Source organism: Empidonax traillii, unplaced genomic scaffold, assembly GCF_003031625.1.
Source record: "Empidonax traillii isolate 1590-97213 ecotype Southwest subspecies unplaced genomic scaffold, ASM303162v1 scaffold35:size4298261, whole genome shotgun sequence".
Taxonomy (NCBI): Eukaryota; Metazoa; Chordata; class Aves; order Passeriformes; family Tyrannidae; genus Empidonax; species Empidonax traillii.
The window spans coordinates 970551-991694 of NW_020955228.1; the positions used below are offsets into that span (position 1 = coordinate 970551).

General features: G+C 33.9%; 1 protein-coding gene across 6 annotated transcripts in view; it reads right to left on the reverse strand.

Annotated features, from left to right (window-relative positions):
* Positions 1–5931: 5931 nt before the first annotated feature.
* Positions 5932–21144, reverse strand: part of DGKB (diacylglycerol kinase beta) — a 383794-nt gene continuing 368581 nt past the window's right edge. For all 6 annotated transcript variants that reach the window (XM_027877896.1, XM_027877901.1, XM_027877899.1 and 3 more), the window contains 3 exons: positions 19137–19257; positions 17763–17823; positions 5932–8374 (listed from right to left, as the gene is read on the reverse strand). In XM_027877896.1, the coding sequence (XP_027733697.1) occupies positions 8267–8374; positions 17763–17823; positions 19137–19257 (290 nt within the window). In that variant the 3' untranslated portion in view covers positions 5932–8266. The remainder of the gene's footprint in view (positions 8375–17762; positions 17824–19136; positions 19258–21144) is intronic.

Genomic DNA, 21144 nt, shown 5'->3' on the forward strand with positions numbered 1-21144 from the left:
TCAGTTCTCCCTTATGCAGTTGCGGCTGCATATTCTGATGAGGCTCATATCATAGCAACTCTCCAAATTTATTTATGAACAAGTTTGATTAAAACAATAAATGACATTGTAATTTGTCCGGAAGTCCTCTCTTTCAAACTTTTACTGAGAAGAGACAGATTGGCACTACGCAACTTTTTTCTTGCAAATACCTTTTCTGTCCTGTGATGTTGAACCACAAGGTATCTTGGGTTCCCTAAAACATTTTTTTTATTGCCCTTATTAAAATCTGTTTTTATATGTTAGGCTATTTGCACTGTGTTTTGTGGAGGAAGTACGTAGTAGAAATAGTTAAAAATTACCATTCGCAGTATATCTCAGATAAGAAAATAGCACAAATATTGCACAGACATAGGAGTGTTAGCAGTGGCAAGTTACAGACGCATTTAATACCTACTTTTACATTTTTAGACAGAAGTCACCCTAGAAACAAGTAAAGAAAGTTTAACCCTTTTCTGAACCCTTCAGATTATGCCTATGTGAGTCTGACTCCAGGAATTCAGCTCTGTTCTTAGTTGTCAGCATAACTGTTCTGGTTGTATTTGAATGCTTTTACAAGCTCTTGTGGTAGCACATATTTCTACACACGTATCAAAAGGGAACAATTGGCATCTGCCATATCTATTTTTTTGTCCAAGATTCAGCAGGCAAGCCAAGGAAAAACTATAGATCATTTCACACAGACTAATATCTCAACTCTTTGGCAGAGAAAGCTGTTATATCTTATAAAGTGACAGGATTCCCAGCAGAAGAAGGGAACCTTATCTTGCACCAAAAAAACGTAACATTTTCTTAAAGGCCCATTAACCTGATGTGAGTCCACTCACCTCTTGTCTCAAGATCATAAAAATAAGACTGATGATTGTCACAGCAAGGATTTTAGTGTACTATCAATCGGAGTGAGACATTCTAACGATACTTAGTGATAAATATACAATGATCACAAAGAGGATAGGAAGCCTTCAGATAGTATACATATTTTGGGTAATGGTGAGATGACAAGTGTTCACAGATTAGTTATCACACAGTATTAGCTGATAATTTACCCAAAAGATTGAGAGACATATTAGACACATTAAAGACACATTTGAAATTTACAGTGATGCACAAATGCCTTATCAATGTAATCAGATGCTTATTTTTGAGTTACAGTGTAAGTTAGAAGAAACACAAGCATTATATCTGCCTTGTCAATAACTTATTTTACAATCCCGAGTCTAAAATATTCTCGTTATTTGCTTATTTTATAATAATCAGAATAACTTAAAAACGGAATTTCCATTCTTTAACTATCTGCCCACTCTATTTTTAGTGAAAATCAGAGTCCACTGCTGTTTTTTGAGAGAACTATCAAGATATTTAGTAAACTTTTAGGCTATATGAAATAAATTTTTTAAACATTTTTCTGTTACTTCTCTTTTTGTTCAGTGACAAAGTGGACTTGTACTAACAAAATAATCTGAAAAAGGAGGAACTATGAATCAAAGTCAACTCTTGAAGATAACTCATAGTTGTGCACCTGTTGAAATAATAAAAATGCAGAGATTTTACCTAAATACTAGAATTTGATGTGCAAGCTTTTAGTCTTGTGTCAACTGTAACAGCACAAAAGTTGAAAGTTCCATTTCAGGATCTTGAACAAATTCAAGAATTTAAAAATTTTTCTAAAGGAAATAAGAATTATGTTCATATTGAATTATGTTCATATTGAATGAATAATGCATCTTTCTTTTTCATTTTTTGCTTTTTAAAGTGAGAAGTCAGTTATTCCACAATGTTAATCACTACATTAATGAAACAGAATTAATGAATGAAACAAATTAAAACTTTACTTTTTCTTTTAACGTTCAAGCACAAAATATTTTGGCATTTAAAAAAATCAGTCTGATTTTGATCTTAAACGAGAATCCAGTTGAATCTAATTTGAAAAAATTGATTAAGGAAAGCAAGTTCCTCCCCACAATTTTGTATATTTTGATAGAACAGAGGCTAAGGAATTTTTGACTAGTATTACTGACAGAGTATAAAGGCCTGAATTTGCATCTCAATCCAAGCCTTGAGTTTGTAGATCAGTCAGCTAGACCACTTATTTCAAACTTCTTGTAAATTAATTATATTGATCATTAAAAGAGAGATTTAGCTGGTTCAAAAAAAAAAAAAATCACTTTTCATAATATAGCCACAGAAAACAGTGATTGATGTAAATGAGGTTGAAGTTCCTTAATTTATATGTATATATTGTCATTCCAAGGTCATACTACCAAGGAGAAAAACCACAGGACACCTATTTCCCCCAAAATTCTCCCAAGATACCTAAATTACAAGTTCTTATTATTTTCCTTTAGTAATAAGACTGAATTGAAGCATATGGAAGTAAAGTACAGCTTAGATGGAATAGATCTTCCTGCGTTTGCTTGCTGACTTATGTGTATACCATAAACATATTTTATATCTATCTGAATCAAAGTTCTAGTTCTTATCATTCTAGGATAAAAAAAGATGTTTAGAACTCACTAAAAACCCCCAACTAAACAACAAATCATCAGACTCTAAACCCTACACCACACCCTCTGCAACAGTCAACCTCACGACTGGGCAGAAATTATAGTGCTGAAGCTCATGTTGCAAAGTTCCTTTGTCTCAGTGAGGGACATACAAATCACCACTCTCCTTCTGCAGACACAAATAGTTTTAAAAAGAATTATTATTATGTGGTTTGTTTGTTTCAGTTATTTTTTGTATACTTAATGAAAACGGACTGACAGCCTTGAAGATGGACAGTTTGTATTTTCTTATTGGCAGGCACAAGTTGGCCCATAAATATGATTTTCACCAAAAGAGTAAGAAATGTTCACTTTCCTGTCCGAAAAAAAACCTACTTAATGCGAATTGCTGCGTTCCTTCACAGCATGTGAATTTGACCCTAGGTAAAACACAACCAATCAAACAAGTTTATTTCAAATAGGGTAATCAGCAGGCAAGTATTTTCAGTCATTATCAACATTAGAATACAAATTGACCTGAAAACTCCAAAATCTTTCCTTCTCACTCAGTTAGACCCAGCAAATGATTTTTCATGTTTATTAGAATTTGGGTACCTCACTATGAAGCTGCTGCTTTACCATCAACACAGCTACCACCTTTCTATAAATAACAAAGCCTGATGATTATCACTTTTTGTATGAGTCATATTTAAAGAGAGCCCTGAGGTGCTTCTCATGGAGTCTCTTTGAATCATGAATCAGAAAGGAAAGAAAGCAGCCTCTGAAATATCACCATACCCAGATTCTAGAGGCTAGAACGTATCGTTGCCTATTTATAGTTTCAGGCTGTCAGGCAGTTTCACATAATAGAAGTCAATAGTCATAGAGAAGTTTCTTTTCTTCAGAGGTATTTGTAAAATTAAGAGAACCTTAATGGATAAGGGAAGGCTCCATGCACACACAGCTCAGAACAGAAAGGTCAAACCTCTTTATTTCAAAATCAACTGAAAATCCATAGTCTGAGCAAAAATGGGGAACAAGACCCAGCAGGCTCCCCATGGCACAAACCCAGGTTGGGCAGACACCAGTAAACCCTGACAGACCAGAGGACAATTTTCACATCACATATTGCTGCACAGCACCCCCTCAGAGCCTTATGTGCCACAGATTTTAACCTATTACTTTGTATCTCATTAACAACTTCCAGATATTGCCCATGTTTTATTCATTTTCCAGCCAGTGCTACAATAAGGCTTTTACTCACCTCACCAGGACCACAAGAAGTTTCCTTCCTTATGGACAGAGGAGAAATAGCAGAATGCTTTCTGATGGAGCTGCAGACAAACAGCAATTAGCTGACAAGAGGCTGACACATTCTTCACCACTCTTGCATAAAAGATTGATCAGTGCTTCTCTGGCCCACCTCAGTTTTCTAAATTTTTTTTCTTTTCAGGCTTTATTGTCTCCTTTTTTTTTTTCCTTTTTTTTTTTTTTTTTTTTTTTTTTTTTTTTTTTTTTTTTTTTTTTTTTTTTTTTTTTTTTTTTTTTTTTTTTTTTTTTAAGAGTATGTAAGTTCGCATAAATAAATAAAGCTCTGACAAGTCCTTTACCTTGCTTTGACTGTCCTTCAGCCCTCTTTTTCTTGCAAGTCCTTCTCACTTCAAGTGAAGGGCTCAGTTGTGTCCAACTTATCTCAGTCGTTCTCCCCACAAAACAAAGAAGCACTACTTATCTCCTTCAGTCTTAAATGGAAGGGGTCTCTAGATAAATCTAATTTGCCCTCTTCCCTAGCTCATCACTGCTCATTAGTCCTGAGTGCCTTCATCTGGCCTCCCAGGTCCCACAGGACCATTTTTGTGAACTGCCTTGGAGCGATCCACCCCACCATATCTTACTTTGAGCATATTTTGTCATTCCTTTGCAGAGATCTCTGCTCTTCTCATGCTTCCTTGTCTAAAGATAATTCTTCCTAATTTTTTTTCCCCAGTTTTGTAGCCATTCTCCCTAGTCACTCCTCCAGAGAGATGAGGGGCAACGCTTCCCTGAAATGTCTGCTTCCCAGAAGGTCTTGGTCTTGCTATGGTACACTTCAGAATTAGATGCCCCAAAAGCCATTTGGGGTTGAAGGCAGTAACTCACAGAATATCACTAGTACCCTAAATCACTAGTAGTCACTGAACACATGTAATCTCATCAAATAAATATTAACTTATAGATTAAAAAAAATAAAAAAGGTCTTTTCTTCCTTTCCTACCATAATTGACTATTTTACTTCTCACATTCTGAAATATGGTATAGTCTGTAACTTTATTTGCCTTAAATGATTTTGGATATTAGCTAATCATTGTTGTGATGTACATGCAACACTACAAAGTTGATAAGAGTGAGCAATAGGAGGTCTACTTCTGTTTCAGAAACTAAGGGCTTTCTAGCTCTTCAAAGTCCTGAGCTTATCAGCACATTACCTGATCTAGCATGCACATACACATATTATTAGGCCCACCAATAAGCCTAAATCATGAGGTCTCACCCCCTAGCTTTAAGTAATCTTGATGATGTGTATACAAACATCTTACAAGTATTGGAAACAATAATTCTCTGTTTGCCTCTGCAAGAAATACTGTTTCCACCTCTTTTTAACAGGAACTCATGTGAAGTGAGAGAGACTGACTGACCAATTTCAGAAGCTAAAGTTTTTTCCTGACATGTCATGTTCTTTCCTAAGCACACAGCCCAATTGACATGCTCTAGCAGGGAGATGAAGTGTCACATTTAATTCCTACATATTTGTAATTGCCATTTACATTGCAAATATCATTAATGAAGCTTTAAAGAACGCTTCAGTGCAAAAAGTAGAAGGTTTACAGATACTGCTCTTCAGTCCATGTAAGAACAATGCTTCTATTTCAGCTGCATGAAGATATATGCATACATTCTTTGCTTCATTTCTTATACCAATGAATAATTTCATGATGTTAGCTCTGTGCATATTGAAGTGAAAAAAAAAAAAAAAAGATCCTGCTCTGAAGTTCTCTTTCATCTTTAGTTGGTAAAAGAAAAGTATAATACAAAATACACCAGATTCTAAAAGAGTTGTGGTAGTTATGGAAGTTAGACTCGTACCAAATTTTAATAATTCTCCGGTACGATTTTTTTTGGGTTTGTTGGCTCTAATTATCTTTCAGTCAGTGACATAACTATTAACAGTTATACTACCGACGACAGAACATAAAACAAGGAGTGAGAATTTGATATGTACTGAACAACATATCTGATTTACCTTTTATATGTTTAATCAGAATGGTATGTAATTGTGATTACATGAACTCATCTATCCCTCTTTACATGAAAAAGTGTGTTGTGAGCAACTTGCTATCACAGACTGGCACATTTAAAATTGGACACATTATTAAATAATATCTTATGTATAATTTTATTTGTTTTCAGAGTTACAATGTTCATGAGATAATTATAGAGAGTACATTATATATTATTGTTAAACACATTTTTGCCACAAAAAGTTGAGAGCATTGGTAGAAAAACCTATGTCATGTGAAAATATTTATCACCTGTAACCATAATTTCATAAAACCAATGTACACTTTATGTAACATTATGTCAGCAAATTCCTTCTTCCTGCAAATAACTTTTGCTCTGTACTTATGTACGTTCATAGTTAAGTGCATCAAATGCTTCTCTTTGTGTGTGTGTGTGTGTTTGCAATGCACAGGAAAAATACGAGTTTACTCCTATAGTGACTGAAATTGTCAACACCACTGGACCTAAGAAGGGTGAATTACAAGATCTTAATTTTAGCAAATAATCACCTTCATATTTTTCTACCTAATGCTGAACATAACAGTAATTGGTATTTACCTCCTAACGTTTACAGAACACAGACTTTATATTTCAAAGACATAATCCTTACCAACTATATATTGACTTTTATTTCAGTGTCTATTATTTTAAGTACGACTCTGTTGAATTCTTATACTGAGGAACAAATGATAGCAACTTTATTTAAATACATGCACAGTACCGTGCACTACAGCATGATGAAGTATTACTTTTCAAATGGATGAATGAATCAATAGAAAAATAGATTTAATAAACCATTAACATTTTTATGTCTGGATAAAAATGGAAAATCATGCATTTCAAGCAAAGTTTTGTTTTTTCCTTGTTTTTTGAGGAAATCTCGGAAAACTTAAGACATGCAGAGCTGAGAAGCAGCTCACTCTGAACAGAAAACAATGTTAAGACTTCATAAAAAGTTTTGATTGAGACTGTTTATATGCAGGACTGAAAAAAGTTGCCATTCTTGGACTTCCCTTCAACGTTAGACAGTGCTGTGCAAACCTCAGACAAATCCCTGTACTATGATTTCTAAGCTGTTAGGAAGTCTCTAAAAGGGCTAAGAAAGTTAAAACCTGAGAACTGCCTCCCCAGAATTTATGACAAGAAATGTTTTGATTCCAGACAGCAGACTACAAATGGGGAATAGATAGCAGTTTATTTTTTCCTTAAGAGATTAAATTAGGTGATGAGTAAATTATGGATGGCATAAATTTATAAAGAATTATTGCAAAAAATTGGATATAAATTTAATTTTCTGATACTTAGAGTTCATGTTGATGTCTCAATATTTAGAGTATGTGACTATGTCTATTAACTTATGAAACAAATGAAAAGTGAGTATTTACTTGCGATTAATTTAATGTTTTTTCCTACCCCAACATTTGTCTGGACATTGTCAATGTAATCAAAAGAACTGTAAATTTGCAGAAGTGAGTCTACTCCAGTGAGTTTGATTAATTATGCATTAACCCATTTCTCTGAAGCATCCTTCACTAAATCTTTGGTGGGAAATGCACTTTAATTAGGCATGAGCTTTGGTTATTTGTGTGCATTTGCACTATGCTATTGGTCAATATGCAGAATGATTTAAAGTGTGACATATTACAGAGATGTATTGTTCATGAAAATAATTCTAGTGTTTCAACAAACAATACTGATGGCTAGTTTTACAAGTATTATTATCTTCACTCAGTATGATTTCCTTAGCATTATAATTTTTGCTAAAACTTGCATTGGCTTCCAATCTTAACAAAAAATTTACACAAGAGTAATAATGATAATTTGAATACTGTACATATTGTTAGTTCTTTTCAGCAGGTACAGTTACTCATATACATAGGAGTTATCAGAATAAGATCCAAGATTTCAATACTCAGTTGAATAAAAATATTCTCAGGGTAGAAAGAAATGGTAAACTAAAAATACAGGTTAATGAGACCTGTAGTAAACTTTACTCTGAAACAAGTCAAATTAGCTACTGATGTGAAGATCTTTGATTCAAAAGATACTATGGAACCTATGGCATGTGATCACTGTAGTAGAAAAAGTTGAAATGGAAAAGAGAGAAAATCAAATTGCCCATGACATTCTTTTCCCATATTCCATGGCAGAATTAGCCCATAGATTAGTAAATGGTAATGCATGCAACAAAAAATATGCATCACTTTATGTAAACATCTGCTTTCATCATGCAAAATGCCTACAAAACTGTGACAACATTTTTTCTAGTAGCATAGCTTTACATTAGCTCAGTTACAGAAACAGTTAAACCAAAATCCAAGATTTTGCAAGTAGAAGATATTCTAAAATTCTCGAAAGATTTCCAGCATAAATATTCCAAAGCCCAACAAAGCTAATTGTTTTTCTGAAAACTAAACTACATAGGCTTATTCCTTGCTGTGGTTCCTTGTTCTTTTGATGATCGAAGAGAAAAGACCAGTTTTTGGAGGAGGTCCCATCAACATGGGGGCTTGGTTCTTGTGAGTAATTTTTATCTGGGGGGAGAAAGAAAAAACCGAGAATTATCCCTTGGGCTACTTAAATGCCAAGTATCTGAGATGCCTGAATTATCTTTACACGTGACTTCCAAACCTTCTCCATTTTACCTAAGATAAAAGGAAAATACCTGTGTTTCTTTATGAAAGATGTTACATATGCAGTAAACCAATCTATGTGTAATCATTGTTTCCACAAATAATTTAAGTTACACACACAATGCACACTAAAAATTGTATGCAATAAAATCCATGCCAATATGTAATTTTACTTTTTGAGTGTGGAGTTTATTGCTTGGTGTTGAGGAAGAATTTAAAAGTTGAAAAGAACACATATGCTGGAAGACCAAGCTGTTGTCTATTATTAAGATATAAGCCATGTCTTCATATGCTTTATTTATATATCTCATCAGTGTGTACTCTTTTACCACAGGAAACTGCTTAATTTCAAAATAACCATTATGAATGAAAGTACAAAGTTAATACACAAAAAAGGTCAAAAAAGATGAACTAGCATTCTAAATTGTTAATTAATTGTTAATAGAATGGACTCAAATATTGAAAAGACTATTTAAAACACTTTGTAATACTGCTCTAAAGCCACCCGTTTTGATTTCTTTGATATAAAACTACGAATCACCTTAAATGAGACAACCCTGAAGTAGATTATGTCTGCAATTTTCTCTAATTCAAGTCTAAATTAGAGAAGACATTTTATGAATGTATGCTATGCTCAAAGCTAATTGAAAGCAATTATCAAAGTGGCATTTTGTCTGTGACTTTAAGATACATTGTAAGATAATAAATGATTCTCATTATGTAATAAAAAGGTCACATCTTGCCTTTGGGCTAGTGACGTTAAGAGTTTTTCAAAAGCAATCCGAGACATTTTCTTTAGTGAACTACGACTAATACAAGAACCATCACTTATTAAATATCAGTTGTCACCTCCATAGTACCCACATCAGAGATGGGTATTTCTTTCAAAAAGAAACACCACCTCATTAAAAACTGGAAAAATATATCTCTTAAAGTACATACCTGACATTTTCAAGTTAAAATGAATATCCTTCACTTGTCATTCACTAATAGTAATGAAACAAAAAATGTATGTCACGTGGAAAGGCTCATTAAAATATAGATCAGGACATTTCTTGGGGTGGAAATTTACTTTTCAGTATAAGGAGACAGAAACATAAAATCTCAATAGAGTGAGTGGCTTGGTTTAACTCTATTAGAGCCTTTGCTTTACTCTCCAAATGCTCATTTCCATGCCACCTTAGTTCATCAGTCTCAAATTTTACGCGTGACCTCTTTTTGTCAACACTGTTCATTAGTATCAAATTTAGCATATGGGGTTTTTTTTGGCAACCTAGAACAATTTCATATGGATAATAACTCTTGCTTTCAAAGACTGGCACCAACATATTTTCTCACAAGAAATTCTGCTTCAGGCACCACTTTGGGAGCCAAATCTGTAGTTGGGGTAAATGGGCACTATTCCATTGATGTCACATAGTACCAGCTGATGATCTGGTACTGGAAAATTGCCTCAAGAATTTTTGTAACTTTCACATGCTTCATAAGACATATTTTGGGGCTCAGAACAGTGATGACATCAACCTGATCCTGAGGATCAATACACGAAGTAAGCTGCAGCTGGTGGGAGTGAATTTTTTGAGTCATAAGGGTTTAGCTTATTGCAAGATTTGGCCATGATGTGGCAGTAGGAATGCCCTCAGAGCTTCAGAGATAAGTCATAGTAATTCCATTTTAAAATTAATAAAAGAGGATAGCTCAAAAGATGGCTTTTGTATGAAGATCTGAGGTAATCCTGAGACCCCATCCAGATTGAATGTTGGGTTGGGGCTGTTCAGTGCTGCTTAGGATGAATCCAATTACATATTCAGTAAATGTTTATCATTTGTAATGTTCTTTTTTGGCTTGAGCCATCTGTTTCAGAGACCATGACCTCTTCAGTATGTTGCTTCCTATCAGCTGAGATCAGCTAAGATGCCTGAACATGATTAACCACTCACGTGCATGGGGATGAGTCCTATATGCATTTCTCCAAGACATATTTTTAACTGCTAAATTGGCACAAAATATATTTTACATTCTGAAAACAAAAAAATAATGTGTTAACTGAAAGTATATTTTTTTTACTTCTGCATGGTAGTGTCTGTTACTATTGCATTGGTTAACAATGATAACCATCAATTCCTTACTTTCCTACTGTAAAAAGAAAAAAAATTTAAAAAGTCTTATCTTTGGCTGTTAAAAAGAGATCAGTATGTTTACAAAACATTGCACTATTTTGCCTGAAGCAGGCTAATTTTGTCTTTCTTAAGACTCTCAGACACTGCATGTCTGCCCTGGACTCTCACTTCTGCTGCTGTTATACTGGCAGCACTGCCAGAGCTGGAGCTTTGAGTTTGGGTGACAAGCGACGGTACACACTTTGAGGTAGGAGGAAGCACTGAGGATCTCAAACAGAGAAATAATGTTGTAGGTCAATGTAGGACTGAACATTGAAAGTGCTCTATGAAAGGACAAAAAAGAGAGAGAGAGAGAAAGCTTTACGTATGAGAAATGTAGACTTTGTTAAGCTAAAAGTTCCTGCTTACAGCTGTATATAGATTCTGTGTGCGTGCACATGGAGAGTCTAAAGACTAACTTTTACCATTCAGTTTCTCTTTCATTCAGCAAGCAACTTCAGGTCTTTTTTAGTAGAAACGCAGTTATAAAAGCTTTAAGTATGATTTTTTAAATTATTTCTCATTTTTCCTAGATTTACTCTGTGAATCCCACACACAAACGAGAAATTGCTCAGACAAAAATGGAGAAAGCAAAAAATCCTAGCTAGCCTAATATATTTTTAGGAACTGATGATATCCTGACAAACATACTCATACAAATTACTATGGAATTCTTGAAAATAGTTTTTGAGATCACTTACTCAATTTTATTGACAATATATAATACCTTGAATATAACATGGAGGACATTTTGAACATAAATTAAGGGGAGTGCCTGGAGTGCTGCTGGAGAGAAAAAAAAGTTATTTGTTACAATTTTATATTTAAAAACAGGCAAAATCAGGAAATAACAAAATTCCATGTATGTAAGTAGCAACATGAATTGCTAAGATATCATAGATTTTTCTTGGGAACCTGATGTACAATTTTTTAGGCTAAACTCAAACTGTTGAAGCCAATGACAAACCTCTCATGCATTAATTGAAGCCAAAATTTTGGCCCATGGTATACTTAGTAAATATGTTTAGCAGAAAAATTTTGCATTTCTAATTTTGAAATCACCTTTCCAATATTACAAAGTGTGTCCAATGACGTATTCATGGGAAGGAACATCAGATCTAATTAAAAAAGCATAATTCTCAAAAGAAAGGTGATAATTTCTCCTTTTTTTTCTCAATAGAAAATTTTCTAATAAAGGAGAAGCCTGAAATTTTGATACTAAAGATATTTATAAATGCATAAACCAGGCATCTATTTGTTTCAGGAGCAGGTCAGAGTTTCAAAATATGCCTTGAAGCCACATTAATACAATGCATCCACTTAATGAAATGCAGTGAGCATCAATAATTTTAGTGTGATAACAATATTTTTTAGGTCAGTCAGTTTTGCTTTCATGTTCTTTTTTCAACAATATGTGCTGGTTACCTTCATGCTCCTGACTTCACAGAATTTCTAAATATTTACTATTTCAGAGAACATTGTGCTATAAATACAGGAAGTAAAGTACTGTCCTAACTGACAGTAGAAAGCTGGAAACAGAGATAATCAGTTATAATATTTCAATTAATGTTAAGGAACATATTACTGTATTTTAAGGACAGAGGGGAAAAAACTGTCAGAATTAAAACTTATCCAGTTGGATCTTTTAGCTTATGGCCACTTTTTTCCATGTTATCTGAAGGGTTTAAATGTTGGTTGTTTTGAGGTTATGAGGGTTTTCCCATAAAAAGATGCCTAAATGCTGCTCTCCATACAGGAAATGGAGGGATGCAACACCTCTATATCACAGAAGTATCAAATAGTTTTATCTTCCTTCAAGAGTTGTATGCAGCATCACAATGTGAATAAGACCCACAGAATGTAGGCAGTGCTGAACAATATTACCCTGTGACTTGCATTATGTGACATTTTGGACAAAATCTCTCAGATCTAGACTAGTTGTTTTAAATATAGCGTTATGCAACACATCATAAATAAATTTCTAAACAATATTATTGTGCAAAGTGCAATCAAATCTAATCAGTTTGGCATTAATTAAGCTCTAATAATATACTCTAGTCTCTCTCCTAAGTAGTGTGATCCGTTTCCCCTTCATACAGGTAGATTGGAAAACATTATGGTGTCATCATAATTTTTAAACATACTGAGAAAATGACAGAGCTGCAAAATTAAAATAAATGATTAATGGCATTTTTTTCATGTTTTGTACTAATAGGTATCACTGAGGTTTTAAATTAATAGAGCTGTCAGCTCAGGGTTGTTACAGATCCAGTGCAGAACTAAAATGGAAATTATGTATTCCACAGATACCTAGAGATGACACTTTGGAATATTTTAAAATTTAATTAGTAGGTGCAATTGTTTTTCACCCCTCCTCCCTAAAACCACTGCAAATTAATTGGCAATTAGTCACAACTAATTCTTTTCTTAACAATCTGAACTGGAAAGAAAGGTGCATTAGATGTTCTAATGTTTGTCTGGGGTGCAGAAAGCACACATGCAGTAAATTGCTTTGTCAATTACAAAAAACGACTGTCGTGAAATTAAGAAAAAAATATGCATAGGTAAACAAAACTAATTAAAGTGCAGTGTACCTGTGACCAGAAAAAATAATGCCCAGGTGCAAAATAAGATGTTAGAAACTCAAAAATTCAATTTGGCCTTCAAAAAATTGAAGCAGAAATGTATGCACAAATGCTGCTCAAAGGGGAGAAAAATACAGCGTTTTACTGCAACACCAAAACCCTTTTCTAGGGACTGACTTCCATTTATGGGTTAACTATGTAGTAATTGGCTAACATGCTACTGAAATCAGCCACCATATCTAGGACCCAGCTCCTCTTTGCTCTAAAGCAGCAGGCACAGAAGTTTAAACTCTTTTTATAAACAATTGATAAGAAAATACTAATACAGGCAGAGGCATGGAAAGAAGATACTTTACAGATAGAGTCTAGAATACAGTTGCAGCTTCTTCATGTGATTTATAGGGTGCTGGAGCCAATGGGTCTACATAAAAGCAAATCTGTGACTTTCTTTTAGTTTTCTCACAGAGCTCTGGTATATAGTGATTATTAATAAAAGCTTGGTTTAGTTAATTTTGGTTTTAGTTCTTGTTTCTTTCTGGATTTAACTATGGTACAGTAGGATCTCTGGGCTCTGGTTCATCACATCTCTAGGGACTAAAGGAAAAACCAGAGAGAATCCATTCATTCCAAACTTAGTTTTAAGGTGCATTTAAATGATAATATTTTGAAATAATAATTCTGGGTTTCATTCTTAGATGACTTACTACAAATTCTTCTGTCAGTAAACAATTCTAAAAATATTATGTGTTTCAGACGTGTCTATGAAACTATATTTTTGGCAATCCATTAGGTGACTTCTGACTATGGATTTTCATTTTCATTTCTTAATTTAGGCAACATTCTCGCATCTTCTATAGATATTTCCATCTTCTACTTTTAGTCTTGTGTTTCTAGCAGCTTGACACTCTTTCAGATACTATGCCAAGCAAGTTAGGAATAGATGAAAGAACTGAAATCACAGTTATTTCAAATTAAGATGGAACATTCTTATGGATTTTTTCAAAACAATGCTAATAATTTATGTAGCTAAATTGAAAGATTACTTTTCTTAAAAAAAGCCTGATGGCAAAAGCCTGAAGTTTATTGAATTAACTTGAGAGTCTTTGAAGTTTCATTACTATTAATGACCTATTTGGAGATCAGGTAAAACCATAGATATCTTTCATGTGTCTATATTTGTCTGGGAGAGCTCTGATAGAATTTCTTCTTCAGCTAATCAGAGGAGATGTTTAACATAACATTAGCATTATCATCTTTCCTTCTCCCAAAGACTCCTCTATAAAAAAACTCAGTGAAAATAATACAATTTGATGCTCAGATGCTGCGTCTTATTATACCAGAGCAGAGTGACTTTGTTAGACACTGCAGTATGCATGTGTTCAACATACTGAATAATATTGGATGACAAATTTTTAGATGAAGGCATTCACATTTTTAAGTATGTGCAGAATCTACAAGGATGCCTTCTTGTTCTCATGTAGATGAGGTGCTAGGTGCATGAGCAATAGAAGATCATAAAAGATGTTAAAAGAAGCATACAACAATTTCTTTAGTACTGAAATTGATCACAGGAAGATAAAAACCCACAGATCACAGCTCTGGGGAATCACTGCATTATCTATCACATCCCACATTATTTTCTTAGAGCTCACACTGTCATTTTGGGGGAGCACGGTCTGTGTATGCATGAGAAGGGACAGCTGTCAGCAACTCGTGCTATTTGTATGAAACTTTTTTTCCAGTCAGAATGGAGAAGCAGTAAAGATAAACTGTTGATTCCCTCAACAGCAAGTACATTTCCAAGCCTGCATGTGCAGGCTGCATCCCATGCATAATACGGATTTGATTCAAAACTTGTTTACCTTAATAGGCATTATGGGAAAGGAGGACAATTTTGATCAGTTGAACTTGATTTCTTGAAAAGTCATTTGTAAAATACTCTCATTTATATCAAAACCTGAAACCAACCAGAAAAGGACTCCTGAGCTTAAGCACTTGCAACCTGGACAAGGGTTGATTCAATATCTGCTGATTGCATGAATTTCTTTCTCACTTAATTTCTGTAAAATAGGTCAGTCCCTAAAACTACTGAACTTAGATGACTCTGAAGTTAATAAGATGATCAGAGAAAAAAATGAGTGAGGCTCAGCTGCTGTGTCTCACTGATGCACATGATTGGTGCAACTGAACAAGGTGCAGAGTTCTCTCCCTCAGAAATTTTGGGAGAACACTGCAGTTTTTTCTCTAGGAAGACAAACCCCATTATTCTTGTATTCGCCTCCTTTTTTTTTTTTTTCCTGAATTTTGAGCTCTAGCTGGTTCAAATAAGTGACTATGTAGTTGGCTACATGTAAGGACTTGTTTTGATTTTATGGGGTTTCTTTTTGTACTACACATCACAGATATCACCCTGGTATTTATGTGATCAAGTACACTTTGGCTTCCAAACAAAGGCCCTCGTGAAGCACAAGCTTAGAAATCAAATCTTAAGCTTTGATTGAGAGAAAGCTAATGTCGACCTTTCTCATTGTCTCCAGAGTAATTCCCAGCTATCTTGCAGAGAACTTTGAGAAAAAGTACTGTAGTTAGAATTATGGATAAGGGAAGAGGTTGGACCATACATGTTTTTTCCTTTTGAAAATGTAGAAAACAGAGTGTGGTACATGGACAGTAATGCAAGGAGCAATTGCAATAAATAATTTACCTCCTAAGCAGAGAAAAAAAAATCCCAAAAAATTAACAATATAACATAATATTTCTATATTTAAATTTATAGAGGTGCATTGGTATAGCCAAATAGTTCATATATTTTCTTCTCAGAGGAACTGAGTACATTTAACAGCATGGTTTTCCTACACAATGAAAAGTATATACTCTTAACAATGGTATAGCAAAAAGAATGAATTCCACAGAAAAGTATATGCCATTTCTGTCCCCTTTAAAACAGTACTTCAACTGGACAGCCGTAATTACCACTAATAATTTACTGTTTCCTTGGGTCAGTAATTGAAATGAAAGAACTATCTCTTTTTCCAGTTGTCCTCAGTCACACAGGCACCTTCTGCTAGCATTATCAATCAGATAGCAGGGATTTTGCACAGAGCAAGCAATCAAGACAAAAAAAAGCACATGTTATTGCCAGCATCCCTCCATAGGTTCTCTTCTAAAATCTGGCAACTGAAAAATTACATGTCTTTTTCTTGAACATGTAACTGCTTGATTCAGTACTGTTGCTCTGCACTGAGCCATCACTGACGAGGTAAAGATAATGATATCTCTTAACTCTAAAAGGTTTCCTGCAATAAAATCCCCACTGTTCTGCCTTCACACACTATGTGTTCTTGTGGTTCTCCTAATATTGCAGAATCTGAGCACTTCCACGGAAAATGAGAGTTCAGGCATTCTTCATGCTGTTCAGCTGTTCACTACAGTGTATCTGGTAAATATGAACTATCATGACCCTCTTCTGTCATTCTAACCCATATATTATTAGCTGCATGCCTGTTAACATCTTACTGAAGGTGCTGCCTTTACTCTTATGTGTAGCTTTTAATTCTACTACAGACATAATGCTCATGAAAGTGATCCAGTATCCTTTTTCTGGAGAATTACTCCCATCTGTAGTGGGATTTCTTCCTCTTCACATTACTGTTTTCTCATATGGACAAGCTATAAACCTATAGCAATTGATCTACTTAAAATATGTCTTCTTTAGGGAAATAAAATTAGTAGGAATGTATATTAAAACATGTTATTAAGATTACAAACAACAGTAAAGAGCTTGGATTTCTTCAACATCTTCTCCAAATGCTTGGTTAGCCTCTATAATTTACAGAAGAGAGATGAAAATGGAGAGTTCTTAAAGATACCACTTTTCTTGTGTTGTCTGTAAACAGTTACTCAAAGAACATTCTCTGAGCAAGCTCTTATCCTATCCTATCTTACCCCAACTGATCCAGATGGGTGCTTACCTGCCCTCACTTCGTATGTGTGGGCACTGAAACAAGAAACCAATTAATTTTCTTTACTTTGCCTTTAAACTGTAAGGACTTAAAAAATAATAGTCCTATTGTATAATTTAATCAGCACAGTTAACATTTCAGATTTAAATAAAACCTTCTTGATATGAACTCTAAAAAATACAATAGATAATATTTCTAAATTTTTAAGAATAAGTAGTTACTTTATACATTTTAGCATCAAAACAGACGTTGAAATTTCCTCAGCAATAGAGACTCTAAATCTGATGCATCATCATAAATAAATTATGAAATTAGATAAAAAGATGCTGAGACTGCACCCTTCAAGTATTTTCCAAACTTCTGATACAAATGCCTTTTTATTCCATTCCAATCTGTGGTTAAAACCAGAATGATAAATTGAAAATGCAGAGATTATTGAAGTATATAAAAACAGTGTGTGAAGGTTTTCTTTAAGTAAATTGAGTTAATGCTGATGAAAATGGTTGTCTTTTAAATAATAATAATACAAAATTCCTTTTATCATTGAAAAAGAAGAACGAGTAATAAAATCAGTTTCAGTTACCGTGCAAGGAGTTTGCATCCAAGGTTCCCCATCTATCTGCATAGGCAGAGACTTGCTGGTTCTAAAGGGACAAATTTCATAATATAAGAAAAAGAAACTCGACAAAATTGATAAATGTATTTATTAAATAGACATATATGTGGTGGTGTACAGATATAATCCTGAATTTACTCCTAAACTGCTATGTAATTTCTAGTATGACCCAAGGTGCATACAAAGGTAATGTAGTTAACTTAGTAGGCTTAATCTGATTTTCAACACACAAAGCAAAAATATAGCAAACATTCACACATGTTACTAGTAAGACGCTACTCTTTCGAGAGAGAAAAGTCTAATTTGGGAAATAAAGAGTGAATTACACAAGAACTTCAGTAATAAACCTTATTAACTGTAAAGACGGAGAAATTTCTACTGTTTTTTATAATTTAGACTATATATCATTCTGTATATTATAATACTATAAAGGAAACATATAAATTTTAGGTCTATCATCACCATTTATTAGAACTATAAAAGATGTTTTTACGTTGTGTCTGTCTCTGAGTTAGAACACACAGGGAATGAGGCTTGTACTATATTCAGTCTATACCATGCTATAAATTCAAACTGATAGTAGAGGGGTGCTGATTTTAACATAAAGATACAGAGATATTCTCTCCCTAGTTTTGTTTTGTTTTAGTTTTCCCTCTCTGAATTTCTGCATTATAATAGTTTGCATTCAAGACTATTAGAAATAACATGGAGTGGATAAACTTAATAATGGAAAAGTTAGTCAACTGATCCCTCATGTTGGTCAGTGGAAATTCTGATTTGGACGTTACATGAAAACAATGAACAGCTCATGGATTTATCCACTGTCATTTATGGCCATAAATAGAGGAAGGGAAGAATGTTTAATGAACTCTCACTTTATGGTTCTGGAAGGGCTTGAATCTTTTGCAGTTGTGGTCCTGCTGATGTGGGATTATAAGAATCCACATCTTGGTGTCTAGAGAAGGTTGGAATAGCCCTGTGATCTTATTCCTCTCCTGCATCCATATGAGAGAGTACTTTTTAAGTCAACATCACTCAGTCCTTGAGGAGAGTCTCAATAAAATGTCCTTTGGAAAATTCTACTTATTTTCTTAAAGTTTTTATTATTACTCTTCTGTTTTATGCTCATTTGAGGCTTATAATTTTAGACTTTATGATTTTAATAAATTTTGGAAAATTCATCCTGAAGAATTCTTCACTGAGAAAGAATTAACCACTTCTCTCTTTTCCAGTCCTTGTTGTGAATGTTCTGGCCACTTTTAGCTCAGAAATGATAAGACACAATGAATTTAGCATAGTCCACCATCACCAGCTCACACATACTGACAGATTTAATAATACCTGATGACAACAGATGAGCACTGGGCAAGCCGTCTTCCAGCACTTTTCAGACCGGTGTATATCTGTCCCATCTCCATGGCTCCTTCCAGACCAACCACTTCCATAAGCTGGTCACTCAGATCTGCAAAAAGTTGAAAAAACCACATTTTTTCTAGAAAGCATTTTGACAGCAATCATCTTGACTAGCAAGAGCTGTCAGAAGATAAACTGATAATAAAAAATGCGGAGAACAGAATAGGCAAACATGAGTATTTCTAAGAAGTGATTGCAGCTTTAAAGATGGACACAACTGGGCCTGCTGTAACACCATTCAAAAATATCTTGACCAAAATTATTCTAAAATACAATAATTTTATCCATGGTTTATTTTAATACATAAATACTGAACAAATAATCTCATTATATGAGAAAATAGGAGAGGTTCCTTCATTTGATTTACCTGAGCCACACAGAATGACATGCTTGCAGTTCAGAAATTTGTGCTCTTCATTCTTTCAACAGATACTTAAAATCTCTAAAGAAAATGCCAGACCTTCTTGAATTTTCTTATATAAAGCACAGTCCAGATGATGTGTACAGCTGTAATTCAGCCTTTGTGTGTATGCATTATTATTATGAGATTGCTTATTATTTTTTTCATTTGATTGTTGTCTTAATTACCGCTCAGATGCCATGCAAAAAGGGAGAAAAACACCTTCTATCAGTAACTATGAGCATAGCCTTCCTGAACTCTGTAGTGCTTTTTGCACTCTATTATATATTTTTGTTTCACACTGTTTTTTGACTACATAGAACTTTGGCATTAAAGTTCAAAAACTATTTAAATAAAAAATATATATGGCAAAATAAATATTAGTTTGCTTGACTTCAAAGAGCAAGGACAAATTTTTTCTAGAGTTTCAGGTACAAACAGAACCTTAACCAGAAATACAGTAGTCTGGTTTGAGAGGCAATCAAACAAGGTAATGAAATATTATCCAGAATCAACTATAGTGTTTTTTATGAAATGTTTTATATGCTTCTGTGTAAAAACATGTTGCCAAGACTAAATGGACAAGAAAAAGAAATGTTTCTTTTTTCAGCCGTGTAATATGTGCGCTTTGTGAATCTGCTGTTAATGTTCGTGTTTCCAAAAGGTTCATTATTCTGTCAAGCACAGCAAGGACCTAAAATGTTAGTCTATCAACACACTGAAAAAAAAAAAAAAAGAAGGAGAGCACTTTACTCTGTATATTTTAAATTCTTCCACCTTTAATGAAGGTAGAATTGCAGGGTAACAATCATATCTATGAGGCTATTCCAAAATTTCAATGAGAGTCTTTTCTGTTCACTTCTTCGGGCTTTCAATGATGGTAACTAACTGAACAAAGTACTGTGATGGGGGGAAAAGTATTAAAAACAAATAGGATTTATGGTCTGGATTATTTTGCTTCCAACTAGAAAATCTGGTACTATCCAAAGCCTTCACTTTTGTTCTTATACTTCCTTAATATTCTCTGCTATTTTCATTTTCTCATCACAGTTCCATATAAAATTGGTGAAGAAAAAAACGAACACTATTTTTCCTATTAAGGGAAAAATAGGATAGACAAAAGGTTAAAATACACAATTCTAATTATACATTTTTATACTTTGCATCCCTGTAACACACATAACCCAAATTTGTATATCTGGCTTTCTACTGAAATATTTTTTTCTTGAAATGTTTTCTTTACTTTACTCACTTTTAAACTTAACTGAGATTTGAACAAATTCTGCTTTTCTTGATAGCCACAGGGATTTTAAATGGGAAAGTCCTACTCATTTTCAAAAGCTACTATACTATAAAAGTGCACAGAACTTTATAGATGTACTAAATCATTAAAATGTTTCCAGCCAAAGAAAACATCAAATTCCTATTCATTGGGTTATTAGAAAATTATTATTTTTTAAATGGGAGAATAATTAAGAACAGATTTTTATTTCTGACAGCTCAGGCAACATGTGCAAGATTCAGAATAGTGACATT